Genomic DNA, 16,141 nt, shown 5'->3' with positions numbered 1-16,141 from the left:
AGCCGAGGCTCCATTGGAGCAAAGATGGCCCGGGCGCTGGGGTGGCTCCTTGGCCTCTGCCCCAGGCGCTGGAGTGGCTATGATCGAGGCAGAGCGATGCCCCGGAGGGGCAGAGCATCGCCTCCTGGTGGACAGAGCGTCGCCCCTGGTGGGCGTGCTGGGTGGATCCCGGTCGGGCACATGCGGGAGTCTGTCTGACTGTCTCTCCCCATTTCCAGCTTCAGAAAAATACAAAAAAAAAAAAAAAAAAAATGGTGAAAAAAAAATGATGCAAGAATGAGTACAGCACACAAGATTTGACTTGATTCTGTGGGTAACACATGAGAAAGAACGAGATGCTGGTGTTGTGTTGCCAATACTGGACCCATGCGCCAACATGTCAACTAGCGTCAGCTTCTCGAATTATGACTCGTATCTTGGAACTTTGCTCAGATCTCGAACAAAAATACGGACCGAGTTGCAGCTCATATCTTAAAAAAAATTCATATGTTGGTGTACTCATATCTCAAGGTACCACTGTAAAACCACTGTAAGGTTCCACTTCACACCTACTAAAATGGCTGTTAAATAAAACGAGAAACTAATGAAGTACTGGTAAGATAGTGAAGAAATTTGGAACCTATACATTGCTTATAGGAAAGAAAAACTGTACAGCTGGGTGAAAACAGTTCGGCATTTCCTCAAAAACCTAAATATAGAATTACCTTATGACACAGCAATTTCACTCCTAGTATATACCGTATTTCCCCATGTATAAGATGCATCTTAATTTGGGGGCCCGAAATTTGAAAAAGATGTATTACATAAACCTTATTGAACTCAAGTTTTATCCATCATAAAATTCATACACCTCCTCATCACTGACAAAACTCCCATCCACTAGCTTGTTCTCATCTGTGTCTGATGATGAATCACTGTCTTCAACAATGAGCGCAAAAACAAGTGCAAAAAAATGGGAAATGCAAGTAAAAAAACTACAACCACTATATAAAACGCACCCAGTTTTTAGACTCCAAATTTTTTGAAAAAAGGTGCACCTTATACATGATGTAATATGGTACCAAACAAACTGAAAACACTTATATACCAATGTTCACTGCATCATTATTTATAATAACTAACAGGTGGAAACAACCAAGTGTCCATCAACTGATGAATGGCTAAACAAAATGTATTTTATATAAAATATTAATCAGCTATCAAAGAGAATGAAGTTCTAACACATGCTACAACATGGATGAATCTTGAAACGCAATGGAAGCTAAGTGAAATAAAATGAGCCAGACACAAAAGCACAAATATTGTATGATTTCAATTATGTGAAATACCTAGAATAGGCAAACTCATAGACAAAGTAGTTTAAGGTTACCAGGGGAAAAGGGAAGGAGAGATGGGGAGTTATTGCTCAATGATCACAGATTTTCTGTTTGGGGTGATGAAAAAGTGGAAATGCAGAGTGGTGATGGTTGCTCAAGATTGTGAATGCAATTCATGTCACTGAATTACATTTAAGTTATGGTTAAAATGTCAAATTTTATGTTTCATATATATTTACTACACACATACACATAATAACCACACACAAACACGCACATAAAACCACAGGTAAACAAATTATTAAAATCCAACCACAGAGGGGAGGATGAGACTAGGACGGCTCATATACAATCTTGCTCCAGAAAGGTCTTTCCTTATCTTACGTTAGTTAGGCAGATGGAGTGAGGGGCTGATCACCTTAATGCAATCCAGTTAGGAGCTGGTCAGGGAAGCATCACACATGAATTAAAAGTCACTCCATTGTGGGCTGCCACTACTCTGAAGCATTATCTTTCTAGGCTTTTGACTGAGAGCCTTAAAGGTCTCTGACTACTCAGTCCTGAACATTCTGCCCACCAGAGATTCTGAGCTGAGTTCTTTAACCTCCTCCCCATGAAGTTCAAAATCTAGCAATCGTATTGGAGGAAGGTTGTTTGATTCTTGTTACAGGTTCCCATCTCATAGTAGAACAGGGATCGGGAAACTTTTTGGCTGAGAGAGCCATAAAAGCCACATATTTTAAAATGTAATTCCCTGGGAGCCATACAATGACCTGTGTACATTACGCATTATCCAATAAAAATTTGTTGTTGTCCCAGAGGACAGCTGTGATTGGCTCCAGCTACCCACAACCATGAACATGCGCAGTAGGAAATGAATAGATTGTAATACATGAGAATGTTTTATATTTTTAACATTATTTTTTTTATTAAAGATTTGTCTGTGAGCCAGATGCAGCCATCAAAAGAGCCATATCTGGCTTGTGGACCATAGGTTCCCGACCCCTGTAGTATAACTTCATCTCCTATGCACAAGATTGCAGAAGTTTCCCTCTACCTTTCTGGCATAGCACCTGGACTCCCACACTGTTCCAGAACTCAGCAATGGTCTAGGGAGAAAGAGCCATCTTGTGTTTCGGAGCTCCTCTAGTTTTTGCCAATGTCCTTGTCCCCAGCAGTCTTAGTGGTTGGGCCACACTTGATTCTTAGTCTACTCTTAGGCACCAGCAAAAGTCTCAAGGGAAGAAAACACTCAACTCATTGGCTCATCCCTCTCTGATATTTTCATTCATCTAGTCCTCTGCATTTCCACAGTTCTCCAATGAATTTTAAAATATAATTTTTACAATTTATCTCCTTTTTAAAATAATTATTACAGTAGGAATGTTATCTGTCGCAACCTACTACATCCTATCTGGTAGTGAAGGGTGGTAAAATCCCAATATCAGATTTTTATGATCCAAATGGCAACCCCTAATGAATTACTAGATCTAAATAATAATCACTGACGACTGCTAATGAAATAAGAAACAACCACACTTTATTTACCTCCCGATGGAAAGATAAAACAAATTTAAGGGACACAGTAACCAACTGCAATATATAAACCTTGTCATATCCTGATTAAAATGAAAGAAGGAAGGAGGGAGGGAGGGAGGGAGGGAGGGAGGGAGGGAGGGAAAGAAATCAGAGATATCTGAATATTAGCTGGTAGGGAATGACTTCAAAGAATTATTGTGGGAGGTTTTTAGGCATGATAATGACATAATGGTAACGTTTAAAAAATCTTTTGCCTTTAGAGATATATACAAAAATATTTACAGCTAAAATTGCATGCTGGAGATTAAAAATAATCCGAGTGGGGAAAGAAGGAAGACTGGCTGGGTTTAAGGCAAAACCAGATTAATAACTGTTAAGAGCCTAGTAATGTATCTAGGAGTTCATTATTCTAGTCCTACTATTTTTATGTTTCCAAATTTTCATAATTAAGTTTTTGTTTTTAATACAAATGAATGTTGCCTATTATATTAGTTACCCTGAACAGGTCCATCTTATCTGTGTGTCTCAGAGTCTCTGAGGAGTATAGAATCCATGCTCTCTGGACCTCTGAAAGTCTGTAATTTCTTATGCTTATTTCAACAATGTTCAAAACCTTCTAGAGCAGAATTTGAAACTAGATACAACCCACACAAGTAAATCAGTGTTGGGGCTTCTAGCCACAGCTTCTTTACGACCCAAATCAATACTTTACTGTGTGACCAGCTGTCCATCTCATTATCAAATTTTCAAAGGATAAACACTGGTCATGAATGCAGGGACCAAGACATACTGCTCTAAGTCGTACACTAAGTATTGTTCATTTCCTAACAAAGGGATGTTCTTGGTAAATGGCTTACTCTAAAACTCCATATTCTTAAGCTAGGTTCATATCATAAAGGTCAAACTTAAAGATTTTGAGTTGGCTGGATTTGTTTTAATGCACAATAGTAAGCAAAATGTGATCATAAATGTTACTACATGCCTAATGTTAAAAATTTACATTCAAAACAATCATTCTAATCCTTGGATATGCGAGACACTGGGCAAGCGCGGAAGAAAACCAGGACATCAGTATGCTATGGGGCACCGGAATATACGCGAGACGCGGTGGCAATCTCACCTCTCTGGCTGTGTGGTTTCCCAGGACTGCAGCACCAAACTTGCCCTGCTTTACATATTGACCATTTGTGCTGCAGAGACAAAAAGCAAAACAAAAGAGTAAGTATTAATACTTCCTAAACTAAGCAGAACCAGACTCCTGCCATATAAAAGTGGAAAATCGCCTGACCAAGCAGTGGCGCAGTGGAAAGAGCGTCGGACTGGGATGCAGAGGACCCAAGTTCCAGACCCCGAGGTCGCCAGCTTGAGTGCGGGCTCATCTGGTTTGAGCAAAGCTCACCGTCTTGGACCCAAGCTCGCTGGCTTGAGCAAGGGGTTACTCAGTCTACTGAAGGCCCACAGTCAAGGCTCATATGAGAGAGCAATCAATGAACAATTAAGGTATCACAACGAAAAACTGATGATTGATGCTTCTCATCTCTCTCTGTTCCTGTCTGTCTGTCCCTATTCATCCCGCTCTCTGACTCTCTCTTTGTAAAAAAATAATAATAATAATACTAGTCATGCAACCTCTAGAAAAGAATGGAAGTGAGCAGTTTATAATTTAAAGCTTGTTAAAAACTTCTTGATCTTGAAAAATCTATTCTTATCACAATAGAGTGGCTTTCTCTAAGTACTTGGAAAGGCAGTTGTGAGTACAAGCACTCTAGCGAGAGAGAGAGAGAGAGAGAGAGAGAGAGAGAGGGAGAAGACAAGATAATGGCTCTTCAAAGTTTTATGAGAAGGCCCTGGCCGGTTGGCTCGGCGGTAGAGCATCGGCCTGGCATGCGGGGGATCCGGGTTTGATTCCTGGCCAGGGCACACAGGAGAAGCGCCCATTTGCTTCTCCCCCCCCCCCCCCCTTCCTCTCTCTCTCTCTTCCCCTCCCGCAGCCAAGGCTCCATTGGAGCAAAGATGGCCCGGGCGCTGGGGATGGCTCCTTGGCCTCTGCCCCAGGTGCTAGAGTGGCTCTGGTCTCGGCAGAGCATCGCCCCTGGTGGGCGTGCCAGGTGGATCCTGGTCGGGCGCATGCGGGAGTCTGTCTGACTGTCTCTCCGTTTCCAGCTTCAGAAAAATACAAAAAAAAAAAAAAGTTTTATGAGAAGTTGTAAAACTCATTATTGATACTTTTTCTTCGAAAAGGCTAAGTAGCCATTTTGCAATGAACCTAGAGGCTTACTGAGAAAAGATAGGAGCTTAACCCACCCATTCCTTCTTAACTACTTACTATCTATATGCATGAACTGCTGATGCAAATAACACCACGGAAGTGCCTGCTGAGGTGGGTGCTGGTTTTGGTGTCGCCTGATTTCCTGAAGATGAAAACAAAGTTGTCATTCATTTCTTGCTTGAGACTGATTTTTTAACCATTAAAGCTGCTTCAAATTCTTCTTTATGCCTTATATCATAGTTATTGCTAAAACGCTTTCATGACCATTATCCTCATTTGATCCATAAAAGAGTCTTATGACCTCATCTGGGGATGAGGAACTTGAGGCTGTAAGTATCCATGACCCTTACAGAATACTAGCAAGCCTAGGACTAGAACCCAGGACTCCGACTCCATTCCAAACAAGTCTTTGGGCCAGACAAGATACATTATCTGAAAAACAAGGTCGTACTCCATCTACTTTCTTTTCCCCTTCCAATAGCTATCACAAATAAAAATAAAGTTATTCCCCCTTCCCTTCTGGAGTAGAAAATTTATGATATTCAGATCACAGCCATTACTGACCTTTCACAGTAGCACAGTCTAGTGTTTCAAAATAGTATATTTAGAGTAACTTGCATATTTACACTCACCACATGAATGTGTTGATGGAAGAGTAGTGAGAATATAAGAGTGGACAAAGGCAACCAGGAACTTATTTCCAAATCATCCTTGTTTGATTTATTTTTTTATTTTGGATTGATAAAAACAAGACAATAGTCCCAAAATAGGGCAAAAGGTTTACAGTTGTATATTAAACATAGGGTTCAGTCTTGTACTACTATTATTTATTAATTATTGTATTCTTTCTATTATTTATTAATTATTGTCTTCTTTCCCATACAAAGAACTGTAAAACCTACTTTTGCCCTACCCTGTCATGTCACTTAGGTTAAGCTCACGTCAGCAAACTGAAACTTAATTATAATTGTGGCTCTTCCAGAAATGGAAGCTTAAACCAGTCAATCAGGAATTGCCTGAACAGCACTAATTAGGTAATCTGACTGACAGACCTCTCTCAACCCCTAAGAAAGTAATCTTGAGATAACCAACCTGCCTTTCTGCCTAATATAACTTCTTTGTTCCTGCTCCCTTCTGCTTATAACAAAATCTTTTGGCGCTGGCCAGTGGTTCAGTGGATAGAGCATCAGTCTGGCATATGGATGTCCCAGGTTCGATCCCCAGTCAGGGCACACAGGAGAAGCAGCCATCTGCTTCTCCTCTCCCCAAATCCTTCTTCTCTCCCTCTTCCCCTCCCACAGCCAGTGGCTCAACTGGTTCGAGCATGGCCCTGCAGGCGCTGAGGATAGCTCTGTTGGAGTGCATCAACCTCAGGTCCTAAAAAGAGCTTGGTACTCAAGCATCAGTCCCAGATGGGATTGCCAGGTAGATCCTGGTTGGGGTACATGTGTAAGTCTGCCTCACTATCTCCCCTCCTCTCACCTAAAAAAAAAAGGGAAGAAAAAAATGTCATTATTTACAGCTCCTTGGAGCTCATTCCCATTTGCTAGATTAGATGCTGCCTGATTCAAGAATTGTTGAATAAAGTCAGTGAGATCTTTTAAAATTTACTCAGTTGAATTTTGTTTTTTAATTTTGTACTGACACATTTTTTCAGATTGTAGAGTACATGAACACTGTAGAGAATTTAGCAAATACAGAAACACACAAATAAAAATGACCTGTAATCTTACCACCCAAAAATAAACATTAATAATTTGTTGCATTTATTCCTAGTCCTGTTTTTACACAGAGAAACTCTGCAGCTTTATCTTTTTTTTTTTTTTTTGTACTTTTCTGAAGTTACAAGCGGGGAGGCAGTCAGACTCCCACATGCACCCGACTGAGATACACCCGGCATGCCCACCAGGGGGCGATGCTCTGCCCCTCTGGGGCATTGCTCCACTGTGACCGGAGCCATTCTAGTGCCTGAGGCAGACACCATGGAGCCATCCTTAGTGCCTGGGCCAACTTTGCTCCAACAGAGTCTTGGCTGCAGGAGGGGAAGAGAGAGAGAGAGAGAGAGGAAAGAGAGAGGGGGAAGGGTAGAGAAGTAGATGGCCACTTCTCCTGTGTGCTCTGACTGGAATCGAACCCAGGACTGCCACACACCGGGCCGACGCTCTACTGCTGAGCCTACTGGCCAGGGCCCTTCTGCAGCTTTCTTTTTGAAGCAAAATTAATGTTATATTTGAAAACCTCCTTTTCTCACTTAGTATAAGCATTTCCTTTTATTCTTCAAAACAGTGACCAAAACAAAGACAAATAGTCCTAGAAATGTTTTTTAGTGGCTATTTAAAATACTACGTTCTGACTCTACCAACATGTATCCAATTTCCTACTGTTTGATATTTCTTTGGGCTGTCTCCAAATTTTCTCTATTTATAAATCCTTAAAATGCACATTTTAGTGTGTACCTCTAATTACCTTCTTAGAAGTAATTTTTAAAAACAGAACTGTGGAGTAAAGGAGTATAAAAATATTTAAGGTTTTGTTACATCCTGACCAAATGCTCTTGAGAAATGCCAGACCAGTTAACATTCCCACCTGCAGTAAGAGTCCACTAGCTTTGCCTCCCTGCCAGAAAGAGGAAATTACCTTTTCAAATCTTTACCAATGGGAGGGAGGCGGTAGGGAAAGGGGAGTGCCAACTCACTGTTGCTTTCGTTTCCATTTATTGATTACAGAGCAGCAGAAATTTAACATTTTCTATCAATTTATATTAGCCATTTGCTTTGCTTTATTTTAATACACTGTCCATTTACGTTGTTTGCTTATTTTCCTAGTCTGGTGTCCATGTTTTCCTTACTACTTAGTAAAACCTACCACTAGTTTTTAATTCGATTAGCACTTTCCAGCTATACGTAATACTATAATAAAACTCTTCTCCTCATAAGCAGTGTATGACAAGAAAATAGTAGCTAAGCCAGAGATAGGGTATCAGGATGAGTCTAAAGCACTGAGAAAAATTACTATCTCCCCGAGATCAGCCTGGCATCCACCTTCTCCCTGTACACTCTTATTTCCTTCCCCAATGCCCTGGAAATGGAAGGTGGTTGTGGATTTGCTAGAGGGATAAGTGAGTCAGATGCTCACATTCATGTGATCTTCCCACAGGCTTTGCATTTCCTCCTCTCCGAAGTCAACACTGTATAGATTCTTGAATTCCCAACTCACAAGGACTTTTATTTAATGGCAGTAGTTGCATTTTTTTCTTGTTTGAGGAAAGTTTTCTTGTTTTGGGTGTCTGTTCTTTTCCACTGCTTTTCGGAGGTGAGTATTTCCATTCCCCCACCCACTATGCTTGCTGGTCCTTGCTATCTTCAATATTCATCACTTTCTTTTGAAACCTTTTCTTTACTTTAAAAGTTTCCTCCTGTTAACCTTCTATTTCTTTTGAGGCATAATTTGCTGTGTTTGTTCATTCTTTTTTTAGTTTAGTCTTCATTTCTGAAATTATTTTTCTGACATCTCTAATTCTTGCCTAAGTCCCGTCACCTACTTAAGATTTTCCAATTCTCATTTATGCTCTCATCTCCTATCTTATGCTATTTCCTTAATGTTAATAAGTGGCTGTAGTTTTGATCTTTTTGGTAAGAAACATTCTCACAGAAGAGAACTCTCACTGTCTGTAGTGATATTGTTCTGTTCCTTGCTCTCTTTGCTCTTATAACCTTGTATGGAGCTTGACTCTGAGACTTTTCTATTGTCACTTTTATGTGAGATTTGCTTTCCTGAAGTCTTAGAAGGTTCAGAGTGGTTTTCCTAACTTCATAGAGCTCCTTCTTCTGTACTTTTTGTATAAAGTTCAAAAATAGGGCAGCTTCCCCCTGAGACTTTCTGACTCTACTTCTATCCTTATTCTTATCTGGATCTTCTCTCCTTCACTTCTACTATCTCTATCCTCCTCCGTTTTCATTCCACTCCCAGCAGGTTCTTCTCAGTGCGGGGACCTGTCCTGGAAGGTCACCATAACGGGCGAGTTTCACAAGTTCATAGGAGCAAGAGTGCTCTAGTACTTCCAGTCCCATTCAGCAACACCTTGTACTCGCCCACATTAGTGGGCAAAACCCTTTCCACTTTCAGCGTGACCTGTTGTATTACCCATGAACACTCACTGGTTCTCCCATTCTCAGACTCAGATATTCTCCACTGTGCCCGTTTGCTCCCACGTAAACGCTGATACTTCATGCAGCTTTGTGGTTGTTAGTGGTTTGTCCACACCTGATTTATAAGGATATCTCTTCAATTGGTTTTGCTATATTATCCATAGGTTTTTTATATCTTGTTGCTCAGTTTTTACATTGAGATCTGAAAAGATTCAAGAACTATGCTGCAGCCATCTTCCCCACAGACTTCTTATATAAATATCACTTGAATAGAAAGGTCTCCTATATTGTTACTTTACTTTTTATTTGTAAATGCCTACATAAGACTGTATAGGTAATTTTTAAGTTCAAATACCTTTATAATTCTTCTTTGAAAGTATAATTAACTCATAGTTGTTTCCTGATTTTTAAAAAATCAAGTTACTTCTATGGGTGGGACCTTAGGTTGTTTATTTTTATCTATATCCACCAATGCAACCACTTTGAGTCAGAAGCACACGGCTGACAGAGATATGCCAGAGGAAATGTAAAGGCATAGCCTTCTACTAGAAATCTGGTTAGGTTATGGTTTGGAGAACAGGACTGGCAATCCACAGCAAAGCTGCCAAAAGTGACAGGTAAGTCAGCAAGTATTGTCTGTAAAAGGTCACACAGTAAATATCTTAGATTTTATGGGTCATATGGTAAACACTGCAATCATTCAACTCTAAATACACTAACAACATCCTCAGTGCCAGAACTGTGCCTAGCATGTAAAAGGCACATAATACTTTTTATCTTCGTTCAATAAATATTTAATTTAATGTCCCTCATCCCTTTCGGTGCTGGGAGCTCAGGGCTGTTTCTCTAAGTGCCTCGCTACTCTTCAGGTTCTTACACAAAGACAGCCAAGTGTAGGGGGAAGAAAACCTTTGGGGTAAATCAGATCAGGATTCAAATTTCAACTCTGTCACTTAATGCTGTGTGACCCCAATCAAGTCTCTAAACCTGAGACTATAAATGGTGGTAGTCTCATCTATTTCATAGAATTGAGAAAATTAAATATGTAAAGCACCTGACCAGACACATAGCTGGCATTTTACAAATATTAGTCCCCCTTCTCTCCCTTCATTCAACAAATGTTCACTAAATTTTCTTCTGTGTCTATCATGACAAAGGGTACAGGGGATACAGCACTGAGCACCATTGTCTAATTGGGAAAAATTCACTGTCATCATACCACTAACCCATCAAGGTGAAAAAATTGAAAAGCAGCTCTTTATTCTCGCTAAAACACAGGACAGTACCCTCCTCAGGTGGCCCTTGGTAGAGTTTTTGAGAGTGATGTCCACATGGGCAGAAGAACTTACCTGCATCTTTCCTTCATCAGTTTCCAACAAAGGGCACTCTCTTGCTGACAGAATTCAAATTCTTAGAAGCATGCACCATTGGTAGTGAGCTTGGCCAGACTGACCAAGGATGAACAACCTGGCATATCACTTTTGGAAGACTATTTATCCTTACAGCTAAGTTGGTAGAGTTCAATCCTAACCTCTTACCTTACCTGTTGCTGCTGTTCCCTGGCCTTTCTTAGGCTGCTTTGGAGCTGTGTACTGGAAGAATTCATTTCCATGGCCGGCAGCTATCTCATCCCGTCCAAAGAGAGAGGCCAATCTGGCACTGTCAGTAGAAAATGAAAATAACATTTCATTAGACATATCTCAAACCTGGTATCATTCATCACAAATGCTGCTCACATCCAACCTTGAATGGATACCTCCTTGACTATATATCCCACCATTCAATGCTGGAAGTGGAATCTAAGGTCTTTGAAATCAAGACTGTATTTCTGGTTGCAACAGCATCAGCTGACCTGACCCGTCCGTAAGTCTTTAATAAAGCATTTCTTCTCTCTAGACCTCAGTCCTGCATCTGTAAGTCGAGGAGACTGGTCCAGATGCTCTCTCTAGTCTCTTCACACTGTAAATTCTTGCCTTTAGCAAGTCACAGTATCCTGCTTTTTACTAGTTTATTAAATTCAAATAAAACTGTACTACGAAGTAACTCCTTAAAACATATGCCATCTACAATTTCATCTAACAGGCAAAACCATTTTTGTATCATCCCTTGCAATGAGTCACGTGTCTTAACCAACCCATTGAAACTGCTCTTGCTTGAGGTCACCAACAACCTCTTTGTCACGAAGCATAAGTTACCAGTCCTTATCTAATTTGGTCTTCATACTGCCTTTTTACACTATCAACTATTTTGTTCTTCAAACAAAATCTTCCCTTGACTTCTGTGGGGACACCTGTGGGTTGGGAAAAGGAACTGGCCCAAATAAGACATTGAGAAATGCTAAAGGGATCCCTTTCTTGTCTTTCTGTCTCTCTGAATCCTCATTTAACTTTTTAGACTCTTCTTCCTTTGCTCAATCTATAAATGTCCACGCTCCCAAGACTTTATACTCTCACCCCTTGTCATCTACTATTTACCTTGGTATCAAGTGCTACCCAAATGCTGATGAGGCTCAAATCTGTATCCTCAGCCCGGAATTTGCTCCTGAGTGCCAGACAACACAGATATTCCACAGGCAACACAAATGCAACATGTCCAAACCAGAACTCCTATCTTCTGATCTCTACTGCCCCAGCACAACCTGGTCCTACTCTTGTGCTTCCTCTCTCGGTGAACGGCATTTTGTGTGGGGTCCCAGACCACCACCAGGTTCAGTGATTTGCTAGAAAGACTCCTAGACGCGGCATGTGGCTGTACTCATGACTAAACTCTGCTACAACAAAAAGATACACAGCTACATCAGCAAAGGGAAAAGGCGCACTGAGGCGCCAGGAGCGAAACCAGGGAGCGAAAAGTCCAGAGGAAACCAGGAGCAAGCTTCCAAGAGTCCTCTCCTAGTGGAGTGACACAGGACATGTTTAACCCTTCCAGCAATGAGCTGTACCAACGTATGTGAAGTGTGGGCCACCAGGGAAGCCCATAAGAGACTTAATTCCCCAGGCTTTGAGTCTCTGGGGGCTGATAAGTAGGACCCCTCTAGCGTCTAACAAAATTTTAGAATTCTAGAAGGAAGGCAAAGTTCATGAATCATTTTGTTTGTACAAACGGTTTAGACAAGTGAGCCAATTTTATCACTTACGGAAAGCTTTATATCACTGTGGGGAACTATTTACCAATGAAGTTCCCAGATGTCAGCCAAATACCAACATTGTAAGCAGGACTTTCTAAGGATAACATTTTCAGGTCTACTATTTTACATAGTTAGAAGAAATTTGCTATTTAACCATATATCTAACCCATCAAGGTAAAAGAAGTATAAAGCAGCTCTTCCTCCTCGCTAAAACACTAGGCAGTACCTCCTCAGTGCAGGCAGAGTTTTTGAGGCGTTCCACGTGGGGCAGAAGAGGTTACCTGCAACCTTTCTTCATCAGTTTCCAACAAAGAGTACGCACACTACTCCTCATCTCTGCAAACATCCACAATGGAAATGAAATCTGGGGATCATCCTTGGCTTCTTTTCCTTGGTGTTCGTAACCAATTCCTGAGTCCACTTAATTTTACTTGTTACACATTGCTCAAACCCATTTACTTCTCCCCACCCTTGCTGCCACTTCCCTGTTACAGGCCATCACAACTACCTAGCTAGAGGTATTACAACAACCTCCTGACTCATCTCCCTGCCTTGGGTATGCCTGCTTCTTATCCATTCTCCCCACTGCACCCACAGTAATCTTTCAAAAAAAATACTGACCAAGTCTCCTTCCTCCTGAAAACCTTCAAGGACACCTCAATATTACCAAAAATCCAAACCCCACAAGATAGCTTTATGAGGCCCTTCAAGACCTAACCTCTTCTATTTCCCCAGCTTCCTACCTGGCCATTTCTCCTGCAACTGTGTGTGATAGCCACCCTGAGGCAAGTTTAGTTTCTTAAATAAGGCAAGATCTTTCTGATCTCCAGCCTTTGGACATGCTGTTCCTTCTGCCTGAAATGTTCTTTCTGTTCCTCTTTCCCCTAAAAGCTGCCCCTACTCTCAAAGTCAAGGTTAATCTTCCTAGGAGCTCTTACTTCATTCACACAATATGTGTGAACTCTATACTTCATTCACACAATATGTGTCAGACACTGTGTTGAGTGCTGGGTATACACTGGTGAGCAAAACCGCGTTCTATTTTCAAGGAGCTTATACACTCTTAACAGGAAAAATAGATATTATATAATAAATAATTACAAACTATAAGACATATAACAGGGAGTTATTGTATGGAGTTATACTCCACAATGATTAATAAAAGTTATTCAATCATTTATCATATAACACGGTAACTGATTATTTATTTTAATCACCACTTGACTGTATATTTTGCTTATGGTATGTAATAGGCTCAATAACAAAAAAGTCTAGTCTAGCTCTGAGCTCCTCTTCTCCAAAGGCGTCCGTAGTTTAGGTGAAGTAAATATTAAAACTTCCCACAACTTTTTTGGCCTTTTCCCCCAATAATTTAATGAATAATATGTAACAGCAATTGGCAAAATAAATGAAATATGACTTGAAACTACTACCTTGTAGTCTCAAGGTAGTATACTATTAGCTTTCTTTCAGTTTCCTATAAATGGGGCCAACAATGCCTACTTAAAAGGACTAAAAACTAAATGAGAGGGCAGTGCTAGCCTAAATAAGACATTAACAAATGCTAATAAAATTTAGAAGAGACCAAGATTTCTCCTTTTAGCCAGGGCAATATGGGCAGATTCCCTGAAAGAATAAGATTCTGAGAGAGCTGGGCAATGCCTTTAACATAGTAAAAAAATTTCAAAGTTCAGATCCTACTTACAATATAATAGTAAGTATACAGATAGTTGATAAGAAAGTAAAGTTCTTGTTAGCTTCAGTAAACTACTAGGATTTGCTGTTTTAATTCTGCAGGTACGGGTTTTTTCATGGGAAAAAAACAAGTGTCATAGATAAACAATATTTCCAGAGGCTCAAAAGGCCAGCCAGTTAATGACTGACTGCAAAATCAATCCAAAAGCCGTATCAACCCAACTATCTTTCAGATTAATTCTATTTTCTACTAATATTTTAAAATAAATTCTACACATAAGCATTTTATAAATGATTATATTTTTTTACTCCTTTTTTTTTTTTTGAGAGGAGAGGAGAGGAGGCAGAGAGACAAGACTCCTGCACGTGCCCAGACCAGAATCCACCCAGCAAGCTCACTAGAGGGCAGTGCTCTGCCCATCTGGGGCCACTGCTCTGTTACTCAGCAACCAAGCTATTCTAGCTCCTGAGACGAGGCCATGGTATCATCCCCAACACCCAGGGCCAACTTGCTCAAATAAACCATGGCTGCGGGAGAGGGAGAGAGAGAAAGAGGAATCCTGACAGAGAGAAGGGGAAAGGGTGAAGAAGCAGATGGTCAATTCTCCTGTGTGCCCTGATTCGGAATCGAACCCAGGACTTCCAGGCCCACACTCTACCACTGAGTCAAACGGCCAGGGCCACATTTTTCTATTTCTAAAGTGTTCTTAAATGTACACATTAGCAAGAATAGGCAATGACCAAAAAAAGCAAACTCCCTGATTACTACTTCTAGGTTAACCATGGACTATCAGAGGCCTGGAAACGTGGAACACAGATTATGAGTCATTTAGATAGCCATCTTAGGCACTAATATTCCTTTTTTTGTTAGGCTTGAATATCCTAAATGGAATCAAGTAAGTCATACACTTCTTAAGTCAAGATACTTAAGATTAATAAGCACATATAATTACAATAAATTACACTCATAAAAGAAGAAGTAAAAAGCTTACTGTCATATAGTCTACTTCCTTAGGGAAATCAAAGGAGGAATAGCTGAATCAGAGAATGTTGGTGAAACTTTCTATACCCTCAATCTTAAGTCTGATTTGGTTTTTCTGGTTATTACTAGAATCAAAAATAACGTATCGGCCCTGGCCAGTTGGCTCAGTGGTAGAGCGTCAGCCTGGTGTGTGGATATCCTGGGTTCAATTCCCAGTCAGGGCACACAGGAAAAGCGCCCATCTGCTTCTCTACTCCTTCTGTTCTCACTTCTTTCTCTCTCTCTCTCTCTTTTCCTCCCGTAGCCATGGCTCAACTGGAGCAAGCTGGCCCTGGGCACTGAGGATGGCTTCAAGGCCTCCACGTCAGGTGCTAAAAATAGCTTGGTTGCAAGCATTGCCCCCTAGTGGGCTTGCCAGGTGGAACCCAGTTGGGGCAAATGTGGGAGTCTGTCTCTCTACCTCCCCTCCTCTCACTGAATAAAAAAAAAAAAAAGAAGAAGAAAAAAAGACAGTATCTACTTTTATCATTCAATTAGCTGTTATCTTTGTTTAAAAGCACAGTCACATGCCTGGAACGAAAGTGTTTCGGCTCCTATGAGCCTATTTGGGAAAGCAGCATAGCTGAGCCACCAGCAACTTATTTCAAGCCAGGAATCTGGAAAAGAGCACATGACTGCCATTTCTTATGCTGTAATTTTCAGTCAGCAGTGGACTGCTTGTTGCATGAAAGTGGAATGCCCCAGCCTGACCTGTGGTGTTGCAGCAGATAAAGCATTGACCTGAAACGCTGAGGTCACCAGTTGGAAATCCCTGGCCGGCCTAGACAAGGCACATATGGGAGTTGATGCTTCCCGCTCCTCCCTCCTTCTCTCTCTTTTTTTCTCTCTCTCCCCACTCTCAAAAATGAATAAATAAAATCTCTAAAAAAAAAAAAGCCCTGCCTGAACAGGCGGTGGTGCAGTGGATAGAGCGTCGGAATGGGATGCAGAGGACCCAGGTTCAAGACCCCAAGGTCACCAGCTTGAGCACGGGCTCATCTGGTTTGAGCAAAGCTCGCCAGCTTG

At 41.0% G+C, this 16,141-nt stretch overlaps 1 protein-coding gene across 5 annotated transcripts in view; it reads right to left on the bottom strand.

The window, feature by feature from the left end:
• FKBP15 (FKBP prolyl isomerase family member 15) overlaps positions 1-16,141 on the bottom strand; it is a 67,956-nt gene that overhangs the window by 49,752 nt on the left and 2,063 nt on the right. For 3 of the 5 annotated variants that reach the window (XM_066367396.1, XM_066367398.1, XM_066367397.1), the window contains exons 2-4: positions 10,816-10,931; positions 5,182-5,266; positions 3,976-4,045 (exon numbers count right to left, since the gene is read on the bottom strand). In XM_066367396.1, the coding sequence (XP_066223493.1) occupies positions 3,976-4,045; positions 5,182-5,266; positions 10,816-10,931 (271 nt within the window). Of the gene's footprint in view, positions 1-3,975; positions 4,046-5,181; positions 5,267-10,810; positions 10,933-16,141 lie in introns of those variants that run through there. The other 2 variants (XM_066367399.1, XM_066367400.1) reach the window with 2 other exon arrangements.

This window comes from Saccopteryx leptura, chromosome 2 (assembly GCF_036850995.1).
Source record: "Saccopteryx leptura isolate mSacLep1 chromosome 2, mSacLep1_pri_phased_curated, whole genome shotgun sequence".
Classification (NCBI taxonomy): domain Eukaryota; kingdom Metazoa; phylum Chordata; class Mammalia; order Chiroptera; family Emballonuridae; genus Saccopteryx; species Saccopteryx leptura.
This window is presented reverse-complemented; position numbering and strand designations above follow the sequence as displayed.